The sequence below is a fragment of the Tupaia chinensis genome, unplaced genomic scaffold, assembly GCF_000334495.1.
Source record: "Tupaia chinensis unplaced genomic scaffold, TupChi_1.0 Scaffold000067_1, whole genome shotgun sequence".
NCBI classification, from domain to species: Eukaryota; Metazoa; Chordata; class Mammalia; order Scandentia; family Tupaiidae; genus Tupaia; species Tupaia belangeri.
Genome location: NW_006159526.1, coordinates 1,714,805 through 1,742,751, shown reverse-complemented (window position 1 = coordinate 1,742,751; position 27,947 = coordinate 1,714,805). Strand labels below are relative to the sequence as shown.

The 27,947-nt window shown below is 51.4% G+C and overlaps 2 protein-coding genes across 5 annotated transcripts in view; both read left to right on the top strand.

The window, feature by feature from the left end:
- The first annotated feature begins 6,970 nt into the window (after nucleotides 1-6,970).
- Nucleotides 6,971-16,326, top strand: CADM4 (cell adhesion molecule 4). The gene is made up of 9 exons (XM_006142029.3): nucleotides 6,971-7,052; nucleotides 11,444-11,590; nucleotides 11,872-12,024; nucleotides 12,278-12,412; nucleotides 13,132-13,296; nucleotides 13,416-13,506; nucleotides 13,927-14,099; nucleotides 14,881-15,009; nucleotides 15,507-16,326. The coding sequence occupies exons 1-9, from the start codon at nucleotides 7,016-7,018 to the stop codon at nucleotides 15,614-15,616; spliced, it is 1,140 nt and encodes a 379-aa protein (XP_006142091.1). The 5' UTR covers nucleotides 6,971-7,015; the 3' UTR covers nucleotides 15,617-16,326.
- Nucleotides 16,327-21,350: 5,024 nt separating this feature from the next.
- The window catches only part of ZNF428 (zinc finger protein 428), a 10,149-nt gene continuing 3,552 nt past the window's right edge, over nucleotides 21,351-27,947 (top strand). The window contains exons 1-3 of one of the 4 annotated variants that reach the window (XM_014582867.2): nucleotides 21,351-21,739; nucleotides 26,577-26,764; nucleotides 27,005-27,025. In XM_014582867.2, the coding sequence (XP_014438353.1) occupies nucleotides 26,710-26,764; nucleotides 27,005-27,025 (76 nt within the window). In that variant the 5' untranslated portion in view covers nucleotides 21,351-21,739; nucleotides 26,577-26,709. Of the gene's footprint in view, nucleotides 21,740-21,818; nucleotides 22,509-25,516; nucleotides 25,619-26,576; nucleotides 26,786-27,004; nucleotides 27,026-27,947 lie in introns of those variants that run through there. The other 3 variants (XM_027766799.1, XM_027766795.1, XM_027766801.1) reach the window with 3 other exon arrangements.

Genomic DNA, 27,947 nt, shown 5'->3' with positions numbered 1-27,947 from the left:
TCCGCCGACTCTGCCTCCCTTTGTGCCCCCCCCCCCCAGGAGGAACTGACAGGCAGGAGCCCTGGGGTGGAGAGTCTGTGTCCACGTACGGGGAAATGGCATGAGGAACCTTGGCATCTGGGCACACACGTGGATTTAGCAAATGTCTTCCCAAACCCTCCTCGCCCGTCCACACATCCAGGCCATAACTTAGAGAGAAGCCCCTTCTGGGACGTCCAGGGCGTCATTCACACACCTTACTCACACACCTTGAGAAGCTGGAGACCCCCCAAGATAGTGTGACCCTGAGGCTGGAGACAAGGTCAGAAAATGTCACCTATACTCTTGAAGTCTCATGCTCTCAGACGATGTGTGTCTCAAACCTGCCAGGGGCCACCTCTTCCCTGATGGGTCCAACTACTCTTGGAAGGAGCAGATGATTGGAAAGTGTCTGGGCAAAAGCCAGAGGGCTGGATGTTCTGTAGCGATGGGAGAGAGGAGTCCCAACGAGGCGGCACAGGACCTGGTCCTGGGCTTAGATCCTGGCTCTTGCCATTTGCCAGGGCATCCAATGGCCAGCAACCCCCTCCCTCCAGGCTTCAGTTTCTCCTTCTGTAAAGTGAGGATGTTGAACTCAGTGACCTGAAAGGGGATGCCAGCTGGGACCCAGGAAGGGGTTTCTGGCCCGTTGAGTGAGGTGACACCTTCCCCACTCCAGGGTGTGAAGCAGAGCCTCCCTCACGTCAGGACAAGGTGAGGGGCAACGCTGTCCTCTCTGTGTCTGTCTCTTCTGTCATCTGTGATTGCTCAGAACTTTCATCATTATGTTTCTCCTTTGCCACAGACATTTTCCCAGATGATAGCTTTGGTATCTTGGGCACATTTCTATCAAATTTGATTTTTCTTTCTTTTTGAGGCTGAAAACTAGGTTCATAGAATCCTGGACTCTAGTAAGCAAAGAACTTGAGGGTATTTTAGACTTTGTCATCTTTAGGACTGTAGGATCTGGGAGTCTTGAGGAGCTTGACAACTTTCAAGGTCTAGAACGTGGTTGGTGGTAGACTTCTAGCAGCCCAACATCTTTCTAATTGGGAAATCTTGATCTCCTGGAGTTCCTGGAACATGACATTTATGACATCTAGAATCTTGACAGCTTAGAGTCAAAGGACTTGGGATTCTCGCCATTGGAGTATTTTAGCCTAGGATGACCACCGACTCAGCTCATAGATCCTTTCTCCAGCGCCTCTGGGAGAGAGCTGTACAGACTTGTCCTTCGCTTGATTTTGAAGTCACTCTGCTTCCTGGCACCCTAATCCTCTCTGTAAACTTTCTCTAAATTAAATGGTTTGGAGCTTTACAAGTGGAGAGTGAGCTTGGCATGTGGGAAGAACTCTGGGCTGGGAGCTGAGAACTTGGGTGGCAGCCTTGCCCAGGCCTCTCTGCTATGATCCTGTGCCGGTCCCTGTTCCTGTCTGTGTCTCACCGTGCCCTTCTGTAAGGCATGGATTAAGGGGCTGGAGTGCATGGTCTCAGGGGGCCCTGTCTGCTGTCCTCTCATTGGGTACTTCCGAATGGCCTTGGCCACCACATTTTAGAAGATATCAGTGGTCTCTACATGTTCCTCTTAATCACCGCCTTCCTCTTCAGCCAACAGAAGTGGGGATGGGAGAAGGGGTTCATTTGCAAGCTTTCAAAACTGTATTGTCTCTTTTCTGGCTCACTTATTTGCTGAGAATACCAGAAGAGGATGATAAGTTTTATGCCAAAAAAAAAAGAAAAAGAAGAAGAAGAAGGGTCCTGGGTGGTGGAGGAGAGGAAGTACGGAAAATGGAGGTGGGTTGCCTACCCAGAGATGCTCACAGGCAGCAGTAGAGACCCACAGGCCAGAAGTCGAATAGGACAAATTGGAGCAGAGGAAACAGATATACAGAGAGGCTGCTAAGAATTGGGGGGCCTTGTGGAGGAGGAGGTTGCTGATCCCGAATCGTGTTTCCCTCGCGGGGTGACTCACTTTTCCCTTCTAAAGTTCTGACAGGTCACTCTGAGAAGGGGGGGGATTCTCCCTCCCATTGTGAGTCACCCCAAGGGGCAAGTCTGGGGAGATTTCTGTCACTGACCTTGCCACCTACCCGATTCCCTGGGGGTGGGGGTCAGGTTCCAATGGATTCCAAGACCTTAGACACAGCAGGGTGGGGCCTAGGGGTGGGTTCATGTCGTGCGAGCCTGGTCTGTCCCCGTCTTGAGGAACACAAAGGCAGCTTTCTCTATCTGGGGGGGTGGGGGGGGGAGAGAACCGTCAAACCCGCCCGCATCCAATGGCCCGGGGCACCAGAGGCGCGCCCAGCCTTCTCGGCATGCACCCAGTAGGGCAAGGGGCAGGGGCAGAGCCCGGGCTCTTCTCGGAAGCGGGTGAACAGAGGGCCCTGGGGGTGGCGGGTAGGACAGTGGGAGCTCAGGGCAGGCTTGCACTCTTCGGGAGCAGGAATCTGCCCCCACCCCACACCCAGGGAACCTTCGGAGGACTCCCCACCCTCTGGCTGGGCCTAAGGCCTGGAATCCAGGGAGTCCCAAATATCCCAGGAACGTGGGGGCCACAGGGGGGACTTTGTGTGTTAGGCTGCTGACTCACCCCTACGCCTCCACCTGATGCTGAGGTCCCCACATAGGAGGGGGACAAAGAGTGGAAAGAAGGCCAGACTGTGGTTCTGGGGGTTGAGCACTGTGAACTTAAGTCAGAAGTTTCCAGGAGAGGAGGGGCTGGGATCCTGGACTCCTAGAGACCGTCAAACCCGCCAGCATCCCATGGGCCGGGGGCCAAAAGACCCGCCAGCATCCAATGGCCCGTGGCACCAGAGCCCAGGCACCCACTGTGTAGACCCCAGGCCCACAGGATCCAGGCGCCCAGCCTTCTCAGCATGGGAGGAGAGGCTGGGGACCTGGACTCCTAGATATAAGGGAGGAGGGCTGGGGGCCCAGACTCCTGGGTCTGAGGGAGGAGAGGCTGGGGGCCTGGACCCCTGGATCTGAGGGAGGAGAGGCTGGGGGCCTGGAACCCTGGGTCTGAGGCAGGAGTGGCTGTGGCCTAAACCTTGGGTCTGAGGGAGGAGAGGCTGGGGAACTGGGCCTGTGGTTTCAGGGAGAAAGGGGCTGAGGGCATATACCCCAAGGATACCTGGACCCCTGGACTGAGAGAGGAGGGGCTGGGGGCCTGGACTCCTGGGTTTCAGGGAGAAGGGGGCTGGGGGCCTGGACCCCAGAATCTGAGGCAGGAGGGGCTGGGGTACAGACTCCTGGCTCTGAGAGAGGAAGGGACGGGGGTCCACTCCAGGTTTCCAAGGGAGGAGGGGCTGGGACCCTGACGCCTAGGTCCTGCGAATACAGGCGCCTTCACAAGGCTGAGCTGGGGAAGAATTGACGCTTTGTGCGAAGATGTTCGGACTCCGCCATTGATGGGGGCTGAGGGGGGGTTCTGTCAGGACGCAGGGATGTACCACTTCCCTAGGGGAAGAACGGGGAAGGAGGCATGATGCCAGGAGCCCCCTGGGGAGCGGATACAGAGGGGGTGGCTGTGACCTTCCCGCAACCATGACCTTGAGACTCCCTTGGGTATTCGCTGACTCAGGACCCAGGAAGTGCTCCCCCCCACCCGGCTTGGTCTCCGTGGAAACCTCCACCAGCTGTGTCCTCTGGACCCCTGGTTCCTGGGTTCTGAAGGAGGAGGGGGCTGGAGGCCCAGACTCTTGGGTCTGGGTGGGGAGAGAAGGATGGGGGCCCAGACTCCAGGGTTTGAAGGAAAAGGATGCTGAGAACCTAGGCTCCTGATGGCTGAGGGACTGGGGGCCTGGTCTCCTGGGTCCTGGGAGAGGAGGAGGTCCAGGGCTGGGTTCCTGGGTCAAAGGTAGAGGGTGCTGGTTTTCCCGGGTCTCTACATATCACCTGCTTAGCTGCTCATTCTCAAAACCTTCCCTGTCCCTTTTTCCAGACCATCCCCATGACGACTCCTGGCTGTCAACACAGTTTAAAGGGCCAGTGCCCCAGTCCCAAAAGCTCAGCCCCTCTCTAACCAGAAAATCCCGCCCCACCACCCCCCAACATGAAACAAAAGCTTGTAGGGCATTAATATTCCAGGCACACACACCGTTGGTTACTGACTCCTCAGGAGGGGGAGGGAATAAGACAAAAGCCCCCCACCCTCACCCTATGTGCACCCTCAAGCAGACAGCAGGGGAAAATTGGAGGGGGGGGGCAGGTCTAGAGGACCTGATGGCTCTTAGGAGATGGTGGTGACTTTTGCCACTGATGTATCTGGGACCAGCTCTGACCTCATTCTCCACATCCAGAAAATGGGAGCTAGCATCGGACTGGCCCTGAGTGCCAAGTTCCATGGATAGGCTTCGAGATGCTTCTTAACGCGGCAGATGCTGCAGCCAGCTTTCCCTGTCCCTTTTTCCAGACCATCCCCATGACGACTCCTGGCTGTCCACACAGTTTAAAGGGCCAGTGCCCCAGTCCCAAAAGCTCAGCCCCTCTCTAACCAGAAAATCCCGCCCCACCACCCCCCAACATGAAACAAAAGCTTGTAGGGCATTAATATTCCAGGCACACACACCGTTGGTTACTGACTCCTCAGGAGGGGGAGGGAATAAGACAAAAGCCCCCCACCCTCACCCTATGTGCACCCTCAAGCAGACAGCAGGGGAAAATTGGAGGGGGGGGGGCAGGTCTAGAGGACCTGATGGCTCTTAGGAGATGGTGGTGACTTTTGCCACTGATGTATCTGGGACCAGCTCTGACCTCATTCTCCACATCCAGAAAATGGGAGCTAGCATCGGACTGGCCCTGAGTGCCAAGTTCCATGGATAGGCTTCGAGATGCTTCTTAACGCGGCAGATGCTGCAGCCAGCTTTCACAGGCGTGGGCAAAGTGTCGGGAGGTTGGAATAACAACAGCCTTGCCGAGAGGGCGCCCCGAGTTTGAGCATGGGCTAATTCCAGCGAGGCAGGTACTGGATCACCCCCATTTTACAGATGGGGCATCTGAGGCTCAGAAAGGTGAGGCCACTTGCCCAAGGTCACACCAGATGGCAAGTGGTTGATCTGGGAATCCACCCAAGTGTTTAAGAAGAGGGAGAATCATGATGTCATGAAATTGTTGTGGGGCTGAAAGATCCTGTCTGACATATGTGATTCCTTTGGCAAGGTCCTCAGACATTTAGCAAGTGCAAGGCCCACTTCTAGGATCTGGGGCGCAGCAGTAAACGCAATGCCTTACATCCCTGCCTTCAGGGAGTGTATATTCTAACGATGGGTCACAAATAGACAACGAACTACTGTCACAGCATTTCAGTAAAGTTTCCCGACATTTTTGAGCGGAAATAAAACAATGGTGAGGGAATAGAAAGTGTTCTGAAGGTGAAGGGACAGGAAGTGAGAGAAGACCTCTGTCTCAGTCCAACCTCTGTTGCTTTTTTTTTTTTTTTTTTTTTTTTTTTTCCTTTTTTTGGAGAGGTTTTTGCTGTAGGGTGCGTGCGCTCACCAGAAAGACAATCCCTTCTCCATTCTCCTCTCAGGATTGTAGGCACGTGCACACACACACACACACACACACACACGCACACACACACACACACACACACACGTGCCCAACATGAGTTTGAAGCTGCTGGGTCTGGGACTTGAACTGCGATCAAACATGGGGGAGTCCAGCAAGGTCATCTGTTGGTCCCAATTCTCTCTTGCTTTAATAACTGAATCTCAGTCTGAGGACTGGACGATTTATAGGAATAAAGGTTTAGGGACCAGCAGTTGGCGTAATGGCTACGTTGCTGGACTCCCATGTAGTCAACCTTGGTTCAAGTCCTGGACCTAGTGGCTTAAAACACGCCAGGAACGTGTGCGTGCGTGCCTAAGATCCCGAGAGGAGAATGGAGGAGAAGGGATTGCGCGTGGCCGTTCCCCTTGGGGGTGATTTCTTGCTTTCTGTCTCTCTGTCTCTCTCTGTCTTTCTGGTGAGCCTACTTGCCCTATAGCAAAAACCTCTCCAAAAAAAAAAAAAAGAGGATAGAGGTTTATTTAGCTCATGGTTGTGGAGGTCCAAGGTTGGGGGCTACATCTGCTGGTGGATAGCATGGCAGGAGGGATCACATGGCAAGAGCTTACCTGTCGGTGTCAGCCTTGTTCCCCCTTTTAGAAACCTGTCAGGATTCAATCACGAGGCCCCACCCTGTCGACCTTAATCCTAATCACCTCCCAACGGCCCCACCTCTTAATCTCGTAGTCATATTAAACTTTCACCGTCTTAACACCATCACAACCAAATTTCATCATGTGAATTTTCAGAGACGCATTCAAACCCTAGCAGCCTCGGAGGTGATGGAGATGTGATCAGAGACCGAATGAGAACAGGAAGCAGCCTTGGGATGGTGGGGACTTGCTGGAGTGGGGCGGCAGAGAAGAACATTGGAGGCAGCGGGAAGAACATTGGGGGCAGAGGGAAGACCATTGGGGGCAGAGGGAAGACCACTGGGGGCAGAGGGAAGAACCAGTACAAGGGCCCTGAAGTGGGAACAAGCTCGGTCCATTTGAGGGACATCAGGCCAGTGAACTTGGAGTGATGTGCAGGAAAATGGTCAGAAATGAGGTCACAGAGGTGAGGCCACATCTTGGAGGCCTTAATTTTTTAAAATTATTTATTTCATTTTATTTATTCATTCTTTTTTCTTTCTTTCTTTTTTTAATTTGACCAGAGAGAGAGAGAAAGTGAGAAAGCAAGCTGCCAGGTCCAGGACTCGACCCATGACCAGCCATGTGGGAGTGTCCAGCACCTTAACCACCACGCCACCTGCTGGCCCTGGAGGCCTTAATTTTATACTAAGCACAGTGGGTAGTCCTAAGAAGGTTTTAAGCAGAGAGGCAATTTGATCTGGTTTTCTTTTTTGAAAAATCCATCTGGCTGCTGTGTGGAGAATATCCTTGGAGGGAGTAGGCACAGCAGCAGAGAGATCCACAAGGACGCTCTTGAAAGGCCCAGAGGAGAGATGTTGGACGAGGGTGATGGCAGGAGAGCAGACAAAGGTGAATAGTCCTGGGGGAAGGATGGACAGAAATCGCTAATGGAAATGGGTATTGTGGGTGAGAGCAAGAGAGAGAAGTTGGGTAATTTTTATATTTTTGGCCTGAGCATCTGGGTGGATGGTTGGCATTTATTGAGACTGAGAAAACTTGGGGAGGAACATATTTGGGGCAAGGATTGGATGTGTTAAGCTTGATATTTTAAGAGGTGCTAGATAAATCTCAAATAGTGACTTAAATACCAAAGTGTTATACTCAAACATAAAAGAAGCCTGGAAGTCCAGGGCTATTATTGACAGTTAACATCTTCGTCAGAGACTCAGGTACCTTCCAACTTTTGGTTCTACCATCCCTACTGCCATTGTCTTCATGGTCCAAGATGGCTGCCAGAATTCCACGCATCACATCGTAGGTCCAGGCAGCACAAAAGTAACCTGATAGGAAAAGGATTTGTCTATTTTCTTTAGGAAGTCTTCCCAAATTACCACATGACACTTTTGCTTATATCCAATGGGATAAAACTTTATCATATGGACTCACTTAGCTGCAAGGAAGACTGAGAAACATTTCTTTGTGCTGGACACAGGGCAACCATAAAGTATAATCAAGCAAGGTCTAATTCTGAGGAAAAAGGGAAGAATGAGTGTTGGGATAGGAAGCCAGAAGTCTCTGCCTCCATCCCCCAGAATTAATCTTTTCTATTCCCCAACCCCCAAATTAGGTTACTTAGGTTACCTGTCCTCTTAAAGGGCATGTAGCATTCTTTTCTTTGCACTTTCAGTTTTTGCTATAGAGTGTAAGCACTTGCCAGAGAAAGACCGAGTGATGGAGAACAGGAAAGTGAGAAATCACTCCCCCGAGGGGGATGGTCATGCTGCACTTCCTTCTCCTCCAGTCTCCCTGGGATTTTAGGCACGTTTGCACATGTGACTGGTGTGATCTTCGAGGCAGCAGGTCCAAACTGCACAGTCGGCCATGTGGGATCCGGTGCCTTCCCCCTCCACACCACACGCTGGCCGAGGAGCGTAATACTCCTGACATGATTATTCCAGTGATTTCGTCTGCCGCCTCATAAATCTAACGGCCTCCACGGGCTAGGACCTCACCTTGCTCCTCTCTGCATACCCAACCCCAGAGAACCTACGCAAGAACCAGGAAATACTCAAATGAATGAACGAAACCCCAGGACAGAGTGACAGGAGTCATGGGTGCTTGTTCGGCATGGCTAGTTCTTCATGGCATGTCCCTGCTTCAGAACCTCCACTGGGGCCGGCTCTGTGGGCCAGTGATAATGTACTGCTCAAGTGAAGCTGGATCCCACATGTTCATCTCAGTTTGACTCCTAGGCACAGTCGGCCTAAAAGACACCGGGCACATGGGTGGATGCGGAGCTCCCTGGGGCTAGACGACTGAAGGAAAGGGATTACGGCATAACCAGACATGGTGGAGAGCGCGCCTCTCTCACTATCACATCACAAATAGAGAATTTTATTTTATTATTATTAATATTTTAGGTTTTTGTCATAGGGTGTGTATATTTGCCAGGGAGAGACAGTGAGAGGGAAAGTAAGAAATCAACCCCTAGGGAGGATGGCCACACCACAATCTCTTCTCTTCCATTTTCTTCCTGAGATTTTCGGCACACACCTACACACAGCCAGCATGAGTTTCAAGCTGCCAGGTCTGGGACTTGAACCATGATCAGCCATGTGGGAGTCCAGCATCTTAAGCAACATGCCACCTGCTGGCCCTGAGAAAAGTATTTTTTAAAAAAAGGAAAGAAAGGGGCCAGCAAGTGGTGTGGTGGTTAAGGCCGCTGGAATCCCACATGGCTGACCACGGTTCCAGTCCCAGACCTGGCGACTTGATTTCTCACTCCCCCTCCCACTCTCCCTCTCTGGTCAAATTAAGATATATAAATAGAAATAAATTAATTAAATAATTTTTAAGAAAAGAAAACTCTCCTAGCCTTTAGAATAAAAGCAAATCTAGATGGACCAGCAGGTGGCATGGTGGTTAAGGTGCTGGACTCCCATATGGTCAACCACAGTTTGAGTCCCAGATCTGGCAGCTTGCTTTCTCACCTTCTCTCTCTCTCCTCACTCTGTCTCTCTTTGGTGAGTACACTTGTACTGCAGAAAATTAAAATAATAATAGCAATAAATTAAAAAATTAAGGGACCAGCAGATGGCATAATGGTTATATTGCTGGACTCCCAAGGAGTCAACTGCGATTCGAGTCCTGGATCCAGCAGCTTAAACTCACGCCAGGAGTGTGTGCATGTGTGCCCAATCTCCTGAGAAAAGAATGGAGGAGAAGGGACTGTGGTGTGGCCATCCCCTCTGGGAGTGATTTCTTGCTTTCTGTCTCTCTGTCTCTCTGTCTTTCCAGCGAGTGCATGCGCCCTATAGCACAAACCTCGCCAAATAAGTAAATAAGTCATTCTAACAAAACAGCTAGTCTAGGTTGGTACCTGGGGCCCATCACAAGCATATCTTACAAACCCTCACCAATGTTGGACACTTCACCCCAGCCAGCCAAGAAGGATGGATATTGGTGCAGATATGGAATCGGAGAGATTTGGATGCAGACCCTGGTCCTGCCACTCTCAACTGTGACCTTCAGCAAGCTATTTCACCTCTAAACCAATTTTCTCACCTATAAAATGAGAATTGGTTAAAAAACCAAACAGACAGGGATTGATAATAGCGCCTACTTTATACAGATATTGTGACGATCAGAGGGAAGTGATCTAAGCAATGCCCTGAGCCAGGACCTAGCACAGGAGCCTGATAAACAGTAGCCGTGGCGAAGACCACAGTGACAGCGATGGCAGTAATTACTTTTAGTTTCCAGCTTTTCTCTAGGCTGTTTCCTCTGCTGGTGCTGGAAACAGCCCCTTTATAATCCTCCACCTTGTTCCTGTGATGGACTAATCAGGGTAGGTCAACCGCTGAAATAACCAGCTCTGAAATCTCAGTAGCTTAACAGAGATTTCTTTTTTTCTTTTTCTTTTTTTAAAAAATTTAACCAGAGAGAGAGAGAGAGAGAGCGCAAAAGAGAGAGAGAAACGGAAAATGAGAAAATGAGCCACCAGGTCCCGGACTCAAACTGCGGTCAGCCATGTAGGAGTCTAGCACCTTATCCACCATACCACCTACAGGCCCCCAGGAAAGTGTATTTCTAGCTCACACTGCAGTCCTCTACAGGCAGGCCACGGGGCACAGTCAGTCGGAGAGCTGGACTCCATCCAGCTTGTGATCTGGCCCTCCTCTGGGCTCCCTGCACAGTCGAGCCTGAGTGAGTGCATTCCAGCCAGCATGAAGACTGTGAGGGAGAAGGGTCAGACTGGGAGAGGTGTTAATCTATTCTACCTACACCCCCGTCACATGGTCCCTAACTACAAAGGATTCTGGGAAGTGTAACTTCAGCGGTGAAACAGCCAACCCCAAACCTAGTGACTTCAAGCAGCAACTCCTTTATTTGTTCACAACACTGGGAGGCCAGCAGATTGGGCTGGATCAGGTGGGCAGAGTGTCTCCTGGTCTCAGCGGGGGTCACTGGTGTGGGTGGCTGCAGTCTTCTGGTGATGGAGCTGGCACTGCATGATTCAGGGTGGCCTTGCTCATGGCTGGCAGTGGGTGCTGGCTGCTGTCTGGGCATCTTCTTTCAACATTTGTAGTGCAGCAGAGGGTACAAGTGGAAGTTGCAAGGCCTCTTCAGGCCGTGGCTCCAGAAGTCATACAGTATCACTTCTAGCAAATTCTACTGGTCAAAGTAAGTCACGAGGCCTATCCAGATTGGAAGGGGACAGAGCATGTTCTCACAGGAGGAGTGGCCAAGTTACCTTGCAGAGAGCTTGTCCAAGGAAGGATAGGATGGGCATCTTTGCAGACAAGCTACAGTGTGTTCCTGGGTGTGAAACGGGCTTGGTGACCACACAGCAGTCCCATCCAGTGAACTCTGCTCACTCTGTAAGATCCACATGTAATGGAAGGAAGAGGTGCTTGGATTTATCCACCTTTCCTTTTTCCTCTGCTTCTCTCCTGAAACCTGACCTTGGCGGATTTTAACTTCCTGGACAACTGGCTACAGTAAATATGACCAGAGCCTTCTCTGACCACCCATCTCTCTAGGTGGTTTTAGCCTCTCCTTCAACTGCACCCTATGCTGCCTCCATTAGAGTAGATACTGCAAGATCTCACCTCCTGGCACCTCCTCTAGAGAACAGATTTTCTCCATGTCCTGGACTAGCTGCAGAAAATGTTGGGAGAAATGAGCTGAATGAGAAGGGAGGGAGAGGGATCGGAGGTTTGGATGGGAGAGAAACCGAGAGAGAACAAAAAGATTGAACTGCGGCCCTCAATGAGCCTTCTGTCTCTCTGCTGGTCCAGGGGCGGGACAGGAAGTACAAACAGAAAATGTCACAGTGGCTGAGGGTGGAGTGGCTGAGATCACCTGCCGTCTGCACCAATACGATGGGTCCATAGTTGTCATCCAGAACCCAGCCCGACAGACCCTCTTCTTCAATGGCACCCGCGGTGAGTGTGGGGACCGGGATCCTGAGTCCTGAAGGAGAGGGCTGGGCCTGCACTCCTGTGTCCGGAAAGAGGACCTAGCTGAGTCCAAACTCCTGAGTTGGGGAAAGCAGGGCTTGGGCCTGGACTCCTGGTCCTGCCTGAATAATGCTGGGTCCCCAAGGCAGGAAGGAGTTGGAGACCTCAGACTCAGGTATGGCTGGAGAAACCAGGCAGAGGTTAGGACCTTCAGCTCCTGGAGGAAAGGTGGGACTCTCCAAGTTGACGCCTTTCCTTGACTCTAGCCTTGAAGGATGAGCGGTTCCAGCTTGAGGAGTTCTCCCCACGCCGGGTGCGGATCCGGCTGTCAGACGCCCGCCTGGAGGACGAGGGAGGATACTTCTGCCAGCTCTACACGGAGGATACCCACCACCAGATTGCCACGCTCACTGTGCTAGGTAAGGGCCGCTCCCTGCTCAGGCCCTCCTCTGTCCTTTCTCTTCCTCCTTTCTCTTATTCTGACACCCTCTGACCTTGGCCTGTTTGAACCTCCTGGACGGATGGCTCCAGTAAATATGGCCAGCCTTCCTGTTTGACCCCTGCCGCCTGGGACCCTGGTTCCCTTTGGTCCCTTGGATCCTGGAGCCTCCTGGCTTTAAGCCCACTTCAGTTCCTCCTTTAACCAACCCTTACCCGCTTCTCCCTGCGCAGTGGCCCCAGAGAATCCTGTGGTGGAAGTCCAGGAGCAGGCGGTAGAGGGCGGCGAGGTGGAGCTCAACTGCCTGGTTCCACGGTCCCGCCCGGCAGCCACCCTGCGTTGGTACCGGGACCGCAAGGAGCTGAAAGGTATCCTGGGTGGACTTACGAGGGGCGGAACTAGCGGGGAGGCGTACTTCTAAGAGGAGGCGGGGCTTAGGAAAGGGGCTGCTTGTGTGTGGACGGGTGGCTTTTTTAATTTTTTAAACATTTATTTATTTATTTAATTCCATTTGTTGTTATCATTTTTAAATTTTGACCAGAGAGAGGCAGAGAGAGAGAGGAAGGGAATGCGAGAAAGCAAGCCTCCAGGTCCAGGACTCGAACCGCAGTCGACCATGTGGGAATCCAGGGCTCTTAACCACCACGCCACCTACCAGCCCCAGGTGGCTTTTTTTTAAAAGAGTTTTTCTTGCACTCTCCAGAGAGACAGAGACAGAGAGACAGAAAGCGAGAAGTCACCCCCCAGGGGTGTGGCCACCCGCAGTTCCCTTCTCCATTCTCTACTTGTGATTTGGGGCATGCACACACACACAACCGGCCTGAGCGCTCTCAGGTTTTGACTGACACTAGCCTTTCCATATTTACCTCTTGAATGAACTGGTGGAAGAGAACACGTGGGGGGTGAAAGAGAGGAGCGTTAGGGAAGGGGCACGTGGCTGGGTTTGGGGAGGGGTGCGGTTTGGAGGACAAGAGAGGAACCCTGTTGATAAAGGGCGGAGCTTGGCAAATAACCTGCTTTGGCATGGGTGAGTGGGTGGAGCCGGACTCCCAGCTGAGGCTGACCATGTCCCCGTCGGGCGTGGCAGGAGTGAGCAGCGGCCAGGAAAGTGGCAAGGTCTGGATTGTGAGGAGCACAGTGCGGTTTCGAGTGGACCGCAAGGACGACGGCGGCATCGTCATCTGCGAGGCCCAGAACCAGGCGCTGCCGTCTGGACACAGCAAGCAGACGCAGTACGTGCTGGACGTGCAGTGTAAGTGCCTGGCGGGCCAGGACCCAGGGGGCCCCAGCGCCAGCCACCCGCCCGCCCTGGGAGGGTCCTTGGCCCCACGTGGTGACCCAGACACCACTCGCTCTTCTTACTTCTGCCAGACTCCCCCACGGCCCGGATCCATGCCTCCCAAGCTGTGGTGAGGGAGGGAGACACGCTGGTGCTGACGTGTGCTGTCACAGGGAACCCCAGGTGAGCTGTGGGGTCTGAGATCCCCGGGCTGTGAGAAGAGGGCTGCGGACCTGGACACCCGAGTCTCAGGGAGGAGGGGCCTGGGTGGACAGAGGACTTGGACGGGACTTCTGGGTCCTGAGGAGGAGGAATCTGGGGCTCAGACTTTCGGGTTCTAAAGTAGGGAATCCTGGGATCCTGGGATCCCGGACTCCTAGATTCTGAGGGCAGAAGGGTCACGGACGGCTAGGATTCCTGCGACCCTGGTCAGGGTGGGAACTGGGCTCGGGACACTCTTACCAAGAAGGAAAGGGCTGTCAGGGAGCCGCCTATCTGGAGGTCCTTGTGGGGTGAGACTGCACGTTGGACTCCTGAGAAGTCAGAATTGGCTAATAGCACGCGAACGGTTCTTAAGTCTTCCTGTACCTTACCCCCGCCCAGGCCAAACCAGATCCGCTGGAACCGCGGGAATGAGTCTCTGCCCGAGAGGGCTGAGGCCGTGGGGGAGACGCTCACGCTGCCCGGCCTGGTATCTGCAGATAACGGCACCTACACCTGCGAGGCGTCCAACAAGCATGGCCATGCGAGGGCGCTCTATGTGCTCGTGGTCTACGGTGAGGGCCTGCTGCTGCAGGCCTTGGCCTGGCTGGGGCAGGGACTGGGGCAGGGGCAGGGACAGGGGTGGGGCCTGGGGCATTTGGAGTGAGGCTTGGGCAAAGACAGGGGGTCAAAGCCAACTGAGTTCTTAAAGTTCTGGGGTCAAATTAGGTTCAAGACTTCTGGGTCCAGATTCAGTTTTGACGCTTCTTATTGCAGGTAACTTGATCTGCCTGCATCTTCATGTCCTCCTCCCTAAAGTGGAACTAAACATTAGTATCTCTCTCATAGGGCTGCTGTGAAGACTGTGTGAGCTAAATATGTAAAGTGGCTGGAATCTCCCCTAGCACATAAGTGTTTCTGTTTAGCTCTAATTACAGTCGGGCAGGGATTTTGGAAATGGTTGGGCTCTAGTTCAGCACTTAAATACCTGGAGCATTACAGACAAGGCAGGAAGAAACCTAGGACCTGCTTCTGGAACTTGGACTTTGTTTCTCCAGCGAGGGTGTTTCTGTCCCCTGAGGGGTGGGGGAGCTCTGGGGAGGCAGGGCTGGAATCAGCAAAGGACTCAGGAACTTGGATCAAGGAGTGTGCAAGCCAACAGATGTTTCACAAGGAGGTGGAACATCTGGAGAGGAGCCGTGAGAAGGGACTGCAGGAGGCCTAACGTCGATAGGCGTGGCACATCACGAGCTGCAGTTAAATGTGGTGTACGGAATGGTTCAGAGCTTGGCAGGGGGGGGCCTGGACCAACACTTTCCTCTGATGACCCGGGCATGCGCACTGTCCCTCTGGCAGATCCCGGTGCAGTGGTAGAGGCTCAAACGTCGGTACCCTACGCCATCGTGGGCGGCATCCTGGCGTTACTGGTGTTCCTGATCATATGTGTGCTAGTGGGCATGGTCTGGTGCTCTGTACGGCAGAAGGGTGAGTGGAGATCCCGCCCCAATTCAGTGAGGGGTGTGGTTGGATGTGGGATAGGGGCGGGGCCTGGAGCCAGACTCATAAGGGGCGGGGCCTGGCTGAGCTTCCACCTTCCAAGGGACCCAAGGCGAGATCCCGGGTGTGGGTTTTCGGCCCAGGGTGTTAAAAGGGGGTGAAACTTAGAAGGACATGGACTCGAATAAAACAACTTGTCTTCCGAATTGCTGGGTTTGCCGGGTTCGCTGGGGGCAGAGCCGAGATGCCACCAAGAGAATGGATGAGGGTGGATCTTTCCGGGAACTTTGGGAGTCTTCCTAAGGCTGCCTTTATCTCTTTCTCTGCCACTGTTTTGGTCTTCCCCGAACTGTCTCTCTGTGTTCCCGTTCTCCCTCTTCCTTGTCTGATACCTATCTTGTCTGTCTCCCTCTTTCCGTACATGACTGTCCCACTCTTGGGTCTCCATATATGTCCCTTCTGCCCGCGAATCTGTCCCCCTGCAGGCTCCTATCTGACCCACGAGGCCAGTGGCTTGGACGAGCAGGGAGAAGCAAGAGAAGCCTTTCTAAATGGCAGCGACGGACACAAGAGGAAAGAAGAATTCTTCATCTGACCCCACCCCAACCCCAGGCCTGGGCGTGGGCTGGGGTCCCCCCCCACTGCCAGCTGCAAGGAACCAGCAAAGACATTTACCAGAGTCTGGGATGGTGGGCTTCTCCCCCACCACTAACATGTCAGACGCTTGGGCAGGAATGGGGGTGTTGGATGCCTGGATCTCTGCAAGGGCCAGAATGAGGGCCCAGAGGTCTGAGTCCCCCAGGGGGCAGGGGCCAAAGGTCTAGATACCCCAAGTCCAGGGAGGGCGCTAGGGATTGGGTTGGGGGAAGATAACTGGGGGAAGGCCAGAGCCCCTAGGCTACAGAACCAGGTCATGTGGGGAAGGGATCAGATTCTGGGCAGGGCAGGGTGGGCAGGGAAGGGGAACACAGATTTCTTTGGGGGTCTCAGACCTCATGCCAGCCACTGTAAGAGTTCCACAGAGCTCTGGGCACCTCTTTGCAAAGCCATGTTTGCACGGTGGGGAAGGGGTGGGGGGAGGGCAAGGAAACAGGGATTCTGTGTCTTTGTGTCATAACTTTGATGGGGGCAGTGAGGGAGACAGCCCCACCCTTTACTCCAATCCCCCTTCCTAGGTTCCTGGACTCCCCTTCCTTCCATCTCCTCCCCCTACATCAATCCCACCCATATTTGTCTCTCTGTCCACCCACTCCTGGGGGGGCCTTCCCCATCTCTCCTCTGGGCCCCCCAGGGAGGGGGAAAGGAGTTTGGGGGAGGGGGATGTGTGGTCTCTATCTTTTTATATATAATATATTAAAAAAAATCAAAAATCTGTATGAAAATATCAGATTGCACCCCCCTCCCCCTATTCCTGGCTTTTGCCCCCTTTTTCTTGTTTAAAATAAAAAAACACACACATTTTGTACGGGGAGGGGTCTCGGGAGGGGGTTTGGCAATCTCACTAACCACCATTAAACCGAGGAGAGAACAAGCGTCTAGGGTGGCTGTGTGTCTGTCCCTCTGCCCGGGGCTATACCAGTGGGAAGGTGAAGGGAGGGAGGAGAGACGGGAGTGGGGCAGGTGCTGGTGGGAAGTCCAGTCCAGAGGTGGGTCCTGACCTCGCTCAGGGCACCTCCACCCTCTTAAGAAACCAAGGTTTTTCCTGGCCGCTTCTTTAAATACTCTCCAGCTTTACGACGCTAACCTAGTCCCATCTCTGTGGCCTCGAACCTTCCCCTGGCTTCCTCCCTACCCTGACACTAGTCTCCAGGGGAACCTTTTTTTTTTTTTAAAGTTTTTGCTATAGGGCGCATGCGCTTGCCAGAGAGACAGAGAGAAAGTGAAAAATCATTCCCTAAGGGGGATGGCCACCCTACTATCCCTCCTCCATTCTCTTCCTGGGATTTTGGGCACACATGCACGCGTGCCCAGCATGAGTTTCAAGCTGCTGGGTCTGGGGTTTGAACCATGGCTGGCCATGTGGGAGTCCAGCACTTGAACCACTCTGCCACCCACTGGCTCCACCAGGGAGATTTAATTACTCACCTTTCAAAATCTCACCCTGTCCGTGCCCTGCTCAAGACTTTCCTTAGTTCCATATCATTTCTAGATCAAGTCAAAACTCTCTAATCCTCCATCTTTGGCCTCTTATTAATTCGTGTTTTTTTTGCCCATTTTCCGGCACCCCTCGCTTCTTGGGAGCTCTGTTTTTCCTTCCCACTCCTTTAACAAACTCCCTGCTTTGTAAATAAATCCCCTGCTTTGCTAATAAACTCTCTGCTTTGCTATAATTTTTTATATGAATTTTAGATGTATTATTATAACTTCAGAATTAAAAAATAGGGAACCAGCAGTTAGCGTAATGGCTATGTCGCTGGACTCCAACGTAGTCGACCGCGGTTTGTGTCCCGGACCCGGTGGCTTAAAACTCATGCCGGGCGCATGTGCGTGCGTGCCCAAGATCCCGAGAGGAGAATGGCGGAGAAGGGATTGCGGCATGGCCATCCCCCCTGCGGGGTAATTTCTCGCTTTCTGTCTCTATGTCTCTCTCTGTCTGTCTGGCGAGCGCACGTGCCCTATAGCAAAAAAAAAAGAAAGAAAAAGAAAACCACTTTGGGTGTGTGTGCATGCATACCCAAAATCCCAAGAGGAGAATGGAGAAGGGATTGTAGCAGAAAGGAGAAGGGATTGCAGTATGGCCAAAGGTGGGGGTGATTTCCTCACTTCCCCTCTTCTGTCTCTCCAGTGAGCACTTGTGCCTTATGGCAAAGAGCCAAAAACAAGAAACTTAGGGGCCAGTTGATGGCATGGTGGTTGAGATGGCTGGATCCCACATGTACAACTGTTGGGTTCGAGTCTCAGACCTAGCAACTGGAGAAACATACTGGGGACATGTGCACGTGTGACCGAAATCCCAAGAGGAGAATTTACAAGGGACTGTGGTATGGGCCTCCCCACTAGGGGTGCTTTCTCATTCACTTTCTCTCCCCCTTACCCCCTGGCAGCACATGCCCTGTAACATAAAAAATTTATATCTATATAGATAGAGATATTTTAAAAGGAGCAACCCCATTCTTATCCACATGAAGCTTTCATGATGAAAACCAACTACAGGGCCCAGTAGAGGGCGTAGTGGTTACATCGCTGGACTCTCACATGGCTGACTGCGGTTTGAGTCCCAGACCCGATGGCTTGAAAATCAAACCTGGTGCATGTATGTGTATGCATGCCCAAGATCCCAGGAGGAGAACAGAGGAGAAGGGATCCAAAATCAGACTGGGGGTGTGTGTGCATGCCTAAGATCCCAGGAGGAGAATGAGAAGGGAGGAGAAGGTATCCACGACCATCCATCCCACACACACCGGAGGGTGGGGGGTCGTTTCTCGCTTTCCCTCTCACTGTCTCTGTCTCTCCCTCCCCCCACTCCAGTGCATGCACATCCCTAAGGCAAAAACTTCCAAAAAAAAAAAAAAAAAGAAGCAGAAAGCCAACTACAAGCAAGAATACAAAAGAACATGTCAGATTGTGATAAGGATTCTTCAGGTAAAAGCAGAGTGAGGGGCTATGGGTTGCTATCTTATTTTAACTTATTAGGGACAACTTCAAAGTACGGAAGACAGAACAGGACAATGAAGTCCCACGTACCTTGCACCACAGTGTCAAAGGCCACAACGCATGATCAATCCTGCTTTATCCATGACCTCACTCAAATCTAGAAGGATCAGGGAAAGACTCAGGTTGACATCTGTGCAAGATATGAATGTTGACGGGAATAAGCAACTCTGCTTATCACTGAGTATGAGATTCTCCTGAGCTATAGTGGCTCTTTTTACATAGTTTTGAGCAGGAGAGTTGTCAGTCAACATAGAGTGGGCCTGGCCTAAAAAGGTGGGACATCTGTAAACAGTTTTGTAGGTTATAGGTGAGTTTAAAATTCTTACATTTTAACTGGTTAGAGAGAAACCCGTCTCTGTTCCTGAAGGAAATCAGCAAGTCTGTGCTTTAAGAGATATACCTGGCGGGGCCGACAGGTGGCGCAGTGGTTAAAGGCGCTGGATTCTCACGTGGTTGACTGCAGTTGAGTCCTGGACTGCTTGACCCTTCCCCCCACCTCTCTGGTCAAATTAAATATTAATAATAACAAATGGAGTTAAATTATTATTTTTTTTGGAGAGGTTTTTACTATAGGGTGTGTGCACTTGCCAGATAGAGAGAGACAGAGAGACAGAAAGCGAGAAATCACCCCCCAGGGGGGATGGCCACGCCACAATCCCTTCTCCTCCATTCTCCTCTTGGGATCTTGGGCAGGCACACACACGCACCCAGCCTGAGTTTTAAGCCACCAGGTCCAGGACACGAACTGCAGTGGACTACGTGGGAGTCCAGCGATATAGCCATTATGCTAACTGCTGGTCCCAGGGTTAAATATTTTTTAAAAAAGAATTATTGGGGGGGACCAGCAGGTGGCATGGTGGCTAAGGCACTGGACACTCCCACATGACTGACCATGGTTAGAGTCCTGGACCTGGCAGCTTGCTTTCTCACTTTCTCTCTCTGTCTCTGTCTGTCTGTCTCTGGTCAAATTAAAATAAATGAATGAATGGGACCAGCAGGTGGAGTGGTGGTAAAGGTGCTGGACACTTGTACATGGTTGACTACGGTTCAAGTCCTGGACCTGATGGCTTTCTCTCTCTCTCTGTCTCTCTCTTTCTCCCTCTGGTAAAATTATAAACATAAACGAATGAATAAAAAAAATTAGAAAACAATGAGTGAATAAATAAAAATAAACTATTTTTAAAAATAATTATTGGGACCAGCAGATGACGTAATGGCTACCTCACTGGACTCCCATGTAGCTGACCGCAGTTCAAGTCCCAGACTGGGTGGCTTAAACTCACACCGGGCGTACGCGCATGTGTGCCCAAGATCCCTGGAGGAGAGGGGACTGTGGCGTGGCCATCCCTGTGGGGTGATTCTCGCTTTCTATATGTCTCTTTCAGTCTTTCTGGCGAGCGCAGGCGCCCTATAGCGAAAACCTCTTCCAAAAAAAAGAAAATGTTTGTAGACCTCTGTTAATGTTTGTAGGCGTGACTCTCCCAACTCCCCTGGAAACAACTTTGGAATAGGAAAAAGTCAGAATTTTGTCCTCAAATATAAGAGGAGTTATTCGAAGATCAGAGGGCAAAGCACTTTCAGGCAAAGGAAGCAAGAACAAAGGCCTGAGATGGTAAAGACAGGTTTACGAGGTGAGGTGAAGTCGAGCTAGACAGCAGAGAAGGAAGAGAAGAGGTGGGTGAGGTCAGAAAAATAAGCAGGCATTGGACTGTGTGTACAGTCCCCGTGCTGTGCCCCAGTCACGAAGTTCTCAAAAGACCACCAGGGAGCCGTTCCGATGTAGGCACATGGGGGTCGCTTTTATTCAGCCAGGACTCCCAATCTCACCAGCACAGCAGGTCAGAGTTGAGAGCCACGCATATTAGTTGGGCTGGGTTTAACAAAATGGAGTTGCCCTGAAAGAAATGGAGTCACTCTGGCCCTTCACCTGGACCATGAGAGAGTGTGGATTTTTCTTCCCCTAAGTGTGATAGAATGCCATTGGAGAGTTTTAAGCTGGAATGTGACAGTCATGTCTTCAGAAACACTGGAATAGTTTCGTATACTCAGCATAAATTCTGAGCTCTTAAACACTGCCAGTCGGTGAGCCTTTCTCCTCTCCAATTCCTTGTTCCAGGCATTCTAAACAGCTTTCACTTCCTTAGTCAAACCTTGAAGGATTTTTGCCTCTGGGCCTTCCCCCTTGCAGTTCTGCCAGGAAGACTCCCATACTAGTTGGCTACCCGGATTGGGCTGGAGCTGCTTCTGGCTTCACAACCATTCCAATTCTAATGGTTCCGGGGGGGCGGGGGGGGGTAGCAGTTGTCTAATTAGGTGTGGATCACCTTTCTTTGGGGGCCATGTACATAGGGGCTGGGTCTGTCTTGTTCACTGCAGAAATCACAGTGCCCGGCAGCACAGGACCTGACACAGAAATCAATAAATATTTATCCTGTGTGGGAGGGGTATGAGGGTTGTCAGGAGTGTTGACCCTCAGACCCCATCTCGGGATGCAAACTGATGCTCGACTAGGACAAGCTATCCACTTCACGCTAGTCTGCAGTCCCTGTGCGCATGCGCCTTGTTCAGGCGCAACCCCCAACCCAGATGCTAATCACTGCGCGCTGGAGTTCTGCCTCTCTCCGGGGAATATGCAAATCATTCTTCCCAGTGCCGGAGGCCTTCCATTGTCCCGCGCTAGGATTATGCAAATGAATAGGCCTCCAGCCCAGGATCCAGGCTGAATTGGCCCCCTCCACCCCAGCGCATCCCATTTTTATCAGGAGCGCTCCTATTCTGCACTTGCACGCGCGAGCCATCCAGCTCCTCGCGCCTCCGACCGCGGACTGTACCAAATAAACCCAGGCGGTAAGGGGTAAAGCACGGCACCCCCTGCGCGAGTCTCGATGGCCCGACTCTGATAGCCCCTCTTGCCACATTGCATTAGGAATAGTCCACCTCGCCGCGCAAGCGCCCAAAGGCTCTACACGCCCCTTGCGCTACCTCCTGCCCTACTTGCGGCGCAGGCGCAGAGCCCAGGCGTGCATCCGCCACCGCCGAGCCGGAGCGGGGGCCGCCAACGCCGGTGAGTGTCCGGGGTAGGGGTGCGCGGGGCATGCCGGGAAGCGGGCGCTACGGCCCCGTTGCATGATGGGAGGGACGGCTCCAGTCACCGAGGAGCCGGCAGCGGTCCTGGACGGTGATGGCCTGAGGACGAGACCCAGGCCCTTTCTCCCTCCACGCGGCTCTGTACCGCCATGGAGCATCTGGGAAAACGGGGCGCACCGCCTTAGAGCGCTGTCGGGGCTGGGTCCGCTAGTCGGTATAGGCCTGGTGCTTTCTGAGAGATTAGCGTAGCTCCTGATGGGGAACCAGTCCCTTTGGCCACATAGCTTCCACGGAGGCTGCGACGCCAGGCGTCTTGGAAGGTGGTCGCTATAGGCCCGAGGCATTCTGGGAAGATGTGCCGCAGGCATTGTGGAAACTGGGCCTTATTGTCTCGTTAAGGGCTTGCTGTGGCCTTCTTGACCAAGCAGGAGTATCTGCTGTGTTCACGGGGGGCATCTTGAGTTAACTGCTACAGGTTCGGGGCCTCGTGGGGGTCTCAGGCAGTGTTTGAGGGAGCTTCGTTTATGCCCCTTCTAAAGTCGTGGAAGTCAGACTACTCTAAACGTTGTAGGAATGAGGCTTGTGCACTAAGGGATGCCGCTAGGCCCTGTCTAGAATAGTACTTTGAAGGGGGCCTTGTGTGATGTGGGCTTGGGAAAGCGTAGACTGCGTTGGTGGGCATTGTCGCTGTCGCCTTACGGTAACCTCGTGGAAAGTTGGGATTGTCCCTGGTGTATGGTTGCCAGGTAAAATAGAATGCCTAGTTAAATTTGAATTTCAGATAAAAATTATTGAAAAATTATTTCATTTAACTGTTTATTTAATTTGACCAGCGAGGGACAGGGCGAGAGAGAGAGAGAGACAGGGAAAGTGAGAAGCAATCCACTAGGTCTGGGACTCCAAAATCTAATCGATCATGTTGGGGAATCCAGGGCCCTTAACTACCATGCCACTTGCCGACGACCCAAGATAAAATTTTTAAAAGAATTATTTTAATTAATTTTATTTATTGTTAATATTATTGTTGGTATTTAATTTGACCCGAGAGAGCAGTAGAGTGAAAAAACAAGCTGCCAGGTCCAGGACTTGAACCATAGTCAGCCATGTGGGAGTCCTTTAACTAACAGACCACCTACTGGCCTCCAGATAAATTTTTTTTTTTTTTGAGAGGTTTTTCACTATAGGGCGCAAGCGCTCGCCAGACAGAGACAGAGAGACACAAAGCGAGAAATCACCCCCAGGTGGGTTGGTCACGCCTTAATCCCTGGGCACCACCGCACAGGGCCGTGGCTTGAGTTTTAAGCCAGCGGGTCTGGGACACGAACTGCGGTAGACTACGTAAGTGAGAGTCCAGTGACATAGCCTAACTAACTGCTGATCCCCCCAGATAATTTTTTTAAAAGAATTATTTTATTTAACTTTATTTATTTACTTATTTTTTTAATTTAACCAGAGAAGATAGAAAGAGAAAGAGCAAGTGATGAAGCAAGCTGCCAGGTCCAGGACTCAAACCATGGTTGACCTTGTGCTAGTCCAGTGCCCCGAACCACCACACCACCCAAAGTACATCTTAAATATTCTCATATATAATGAATAGAATGTGTACATAAGATTTATATATAAAATATATAAGTATTATATAATATATTGTATAGATAATGTGTGTGATATAAATATTTTATATATACATACACACAGACACACACACACTCACTCTTCCTCTGGAGCACACAGCACTCTTTCATAAAATATTTTTAAAAGGTGAGGGGGAGGGAGGCAGCCAGTGGAATGGTGCTTACCATGGCTGGACTTTACATGGCCTTCTGCACAGTTCACAATTTGAATCCTGGAGAACCAGCAGCTTGAAATAAAGTGTTCAGAGTTGTCCAAAATCCCCAGAAGAGAATGGTGAAGGGATAGTGAAGGCAAGGCCATCTCCTCTGGGGGGTGATTTCTCATTTTCCTTCAGTCTTTCTCGAGCACAGGTGCCAATCACAAAACTTTATAAAGAAACATAAAGGGGGGAGTATGCTTAAGCGACAAATAATTATTTCCCTTCTCCATTTCTTCATCTTCTTAGAATTCTGGGCGCCTTCCCATACTGCCTAGCTGGAGGGCAGGGATTCCAACCACTTGGTCAGCCATGTGGGATCTAGTTCCCTTACACAAAAGGCTGGCACAAATAATTACTTAATATATAATATATATTTATATATTATATACATTAATATTAATATATATCAAGGTGCATGATAATTAAGATGCTGGACTCCCACATGGCAAATGCAGTTCGAATCCCCAACACAGCAACTTGAAAATCCCTTGGGCCATTGTTCATGCATCCCCAAAGTCCCAAGAGGAGAATGGAGAAGGGATTGCTGGGTGGCCATCTCCTCAGGGACTGATTTCTCACTTTGTTCTCTGGTGAGGACATGTGGCATAAAGCAAAAAAAAAGCCCAGATCCAGGTACCTTTTTTTAGGTTTTTGCACTTATTGGAGAGAGGGGGAAAGTGAGAAATTACCTTGCCCTCCCCAGCGGTGGAGTGGGAATGGCTGTGCACAGTCCCTTCTCCATTCTCTTCTTGGGACTTTGGGTGTGCATGTGTACTTGCCCAGAGTGATTTTCAAGTTGCGGTGTCTAGGATTTGAACTGCATTTGCCATGTGGGGGAGTCCAGCACCTTAATTACCATGCCACCTCTCTACAAAAAAAATAGAAATTGGGCTCAACAGATGGCGGCGTAATGGTTATGTTGCTGGACTCCCAGTTTGAGTCCCCGACGTGGCGGCTTAAAACTCATGAGAGGAGAATGGAGGACAGGGATTGCAGTGTGGTCATCCCTTCTGGAGAGTGATTCTGTTTCTGTCTCTCTGGGGCGTGCACTAGCCCTACAGTATAAAAGTCTACAAAAAAAAGAAGAAAGAAATCACCATGCCATCTACTGGCCTCTAGGTGTCTTCTTTGGAAAATTCCCCTGCCACGACCAGCAGATGGCATAATGGTTATATCGATGTACTCCCATGTAGTTGACTATCCATGGTTTGAGTCCTGGACTCAGTGGCTTAAACTCATACTGGGTACTTGTGCGTAGATGTCCAAAATCCCAAATGGAGACTGGAGGAGAAGGGATTGCACTGTGGCCATCTCCCCGGGTGTCGATTTCTCGCTTTCTGTCTGCCTAGCGGGCACTCATACCTTACTGCTATCCCTCCCATGCCCCCCAACCCCCGCTTCAGTCTGACCTTTGAATCTTCAGTCCCCCGCAAGTAAATATGACTCCTGGAGTTTGAAGAGCCTGTGTATTTTCCACTGTTCTCCGTTCTCCTTATCCAGCACAGACCTTGGCGTACGAGAGGTGCAGCTAAAGCTATGAGCCCTATGTGATTATTGTCAGGGAGTGCAGTGGAAAGCAAAAGAAGTGCTGTGTGTGGGTAGGTGTTTGTGGAGAGAGAGAGAGAGTCTGCTGATGAAGAGAGAAAGAGCAGTCAAGTAAGGTTTCTTCAGAGGGGAAGAGGGAGTACTTAGTCTGGGAAGAAGTATAAAAGTTCTTAGGGTTGGTGGTAAAGTTTTTTCTTTTAAGTTTTTATTTCATTCATGATAGGACATACATGCACATGTGAAAGAGAGGGACACATACACACACAAAGACAGGCATCCTTGCCAGCGTCTCATCATGCTATCGTTTTGCCCCAACCCTCCAGCTTGGCAGGGTCTTGGGCACGTGTAGGTCGCTGACCTAGTATCCAAATCCAGGGTCGGCTATGTGGCTTCCAGCACTGTAGATCAGTATATTACTGCCCACACCACCCAGGCTTGGCCATGGCAGGCTTTGAAGGGCGAAGAGGAGTTCTCCAGGTAGGTAACAGGGAAGGAGGATGCTCTAAACAGCAGGGTATAGTAGGACCCACAGATGTGAAAAGACCTGATGTGCAGAGGAAGAGGTGAAAAGTGGACTAAGTGGGGAGTTCAGGAGGGCGAATAGTAATGCCTACTGTTCTTAGCATACCTGCCACATACCAGCAATTTATATGAATGAGCCTGTGAATCTACCGACAATTATTTTGAGCTGAGAGGTCATTTTATGATCTATAAGAAAAGTGGGATGACATGGATTCATGTCGTAGTTTGGCCACCTACTTGGGCTGCTCGTTTAGCCTCTCTGCACCTCGGTTTCCTCATCTATACAAAGGAGATCATGTCAGTATAGTGATTAGTATGTGAGCCTGGAGGCTCCTGCAGAGAAGGGAACAGGCTAGAGAAGTTAGGTCCTTGAAGCCGCATAGCTAGGGAGTGGCAGATTTAGGGTTCGGTTCAAACCTCGGCACTGTCTTGCCAGTTGATTATAGTACCGAGGCTGACGTTCACAACCTAATGTAGTGTACCAAATTGTGGAGATACTGAAATACTCCCGACTAGTTAGCGTATTGCTGCTACATCAAGTACTCTCTATCCCTAACTGCCACTTTGGGCCCTCCCACAGCCCCAACTTGGCAACTAAAGAGTTAATGCCTAGCATAGAAATTGATCCACACTCAGTTCTTATTGGTGTCTAGGCAAGTACCTATGTTGACTATTTGGAATATCATCTCTTCCTACCCCCCTGAATAAGAACCACAGGTAACCTTGCTTAGATGAGAAAAAGAAAGCCTACAGAGGGGCAGGGCCTGCAGTCAAGGCCCTGTACACTGTTGGGGACACAGCGGGGCCCTCCTTGTGTGCCCCTAGGACCAAACACAAAGCTGAGCTTGGAGGGGTGAAAGTTCTATGTAAAAATTTATTGAGTCACCACAGGTCCTTCTTTTCCCCTGTGCAGAAGTCCTCTCTACCTGCCAACATCCTGTCTTAGAGAAGAACCTGCTGCCAGAGGTGAGGCTGTGGAGAGTTGACCGGGGAAGGACGCTGCTCAGCTGCTGCTCTGTTCCTGTCTCTTGTCCCCTCCCCTGGCCATGACAGAGACCCGTGAGCCAGCTGAGACTGGGGGCTATGCCAGCTTGGAAGAAGATGATGAAGACCTTTCCCCAGGTGAGGAAGCCTTAGAGTGAGTGGTATTGGCTTGATTGTCATCCTGGCTTCGGGTTTGGGCTCCACTGAGAAATCTTGATGGGGAATAGCTCCTTGTCTTGCTAGAGGATCTATGTTGACTGGGACTCCTTGTTCTACTAGACGATCTCTTTGAATTGTGACTACTGGGGGAGCCCGGTGAGCCAGCTGAGACTGGGGGCTATGCCAGCTTGGAAGAAGATGATGAAGACCTTTCCCCAGGTGAGGAAGCCTTAGAGTGAGTGGTATTGGCTTGATTGTCATCCTGGCTTCGGGTTTGGGCTCCACTGAGAAATCTTGATGGGGAATAGCTCCTTGTCTTGCTAGAGGATCTATGTTGACTGGGACTCCTTGTTCTACTAGACGATCTCTTTGAATTGTGACTACTGGGGATTGTAGATTGTTTGCGACCTCTCTCCTTGCTGGGGGTTCTGGATTGGCTGTGATAGCGCTCCTTGCTAGGAGTTCTGGATCGGCTGTGATCTCTCTTACTAGAGGCTCTGGATTGTCTGTGATATCTCTCCTTGCTAGGGGTTCTAGATCTGCTGTGAGCTCCCTCCTTGCTGGGAGTTCTAGATCTGTGATATCTCTTTTTGCTGAAGGTTCTTTTGCTATTATCTCTCTTCACGCCGGGAGTTCTAGATTGGCTGCGAACTCTCTCTTTGCTGGAGTTGTTTGCCCATCTGTGACCTCTTTCCTTGCTGGGAGTTCTAGATCGGCTATGACCAGTCTTACTGGGGCTTCTAGATTGACTGTACACTCTCTCCTTGCTAGGAGTTCTAGACCTTTTGAGACCTCTCTCCTTGCTGGAGGTTCTAGACTGGCTGTGACCTCTCCCCTTGCTGTGACTTCTAGACTGGCTGTGACCTCTCTCATTACTGGGGCTTCTAGACTGGCTGTGGCCTCTTCTGCTACTGAGACTTCTAGACCAGCTATGGCCTCTCCCCTGGCTTGGACTTCTCGACCGGTTATGGCCTCTTCCCTGGCGGGGGCTTCTAGAGTGGCTGTGGTCTCTCTCCTGGCTGGAGCTTCTAGATTGGCTATAGCCTTTCCCCTGGTTTGGACTTCTAGACCGCCTGTGGCCTCTCCCCTGGCTGGGGCTTCTAGACCGCCTGTGGCCTCTCCCCTGGCTGGGGCTTACAGG

Coding starts and splice junctions, on each gene's coding strand:
- CADM4 (XM_006142029.3), top strand. CDS start 7,016: ATGTTGGACGAGGGTGATGGCAGGAGAGCAGACAAAG. Junction 7,053..11,443: donor TGGCAGGAGAGCAGACAAAG/GTGAATAGTCCT, acceptor CTGCTGGTCCAG/GGGCGGGACAGGAAGTACAA. Junction 14,100..14,880: donor CTATGTGCTCGTGGTCTACG/GTGAGGGCCTGC, acceptor TCCCTCTGGCAG/ATCCCGGTGCAGTGGTAGAG.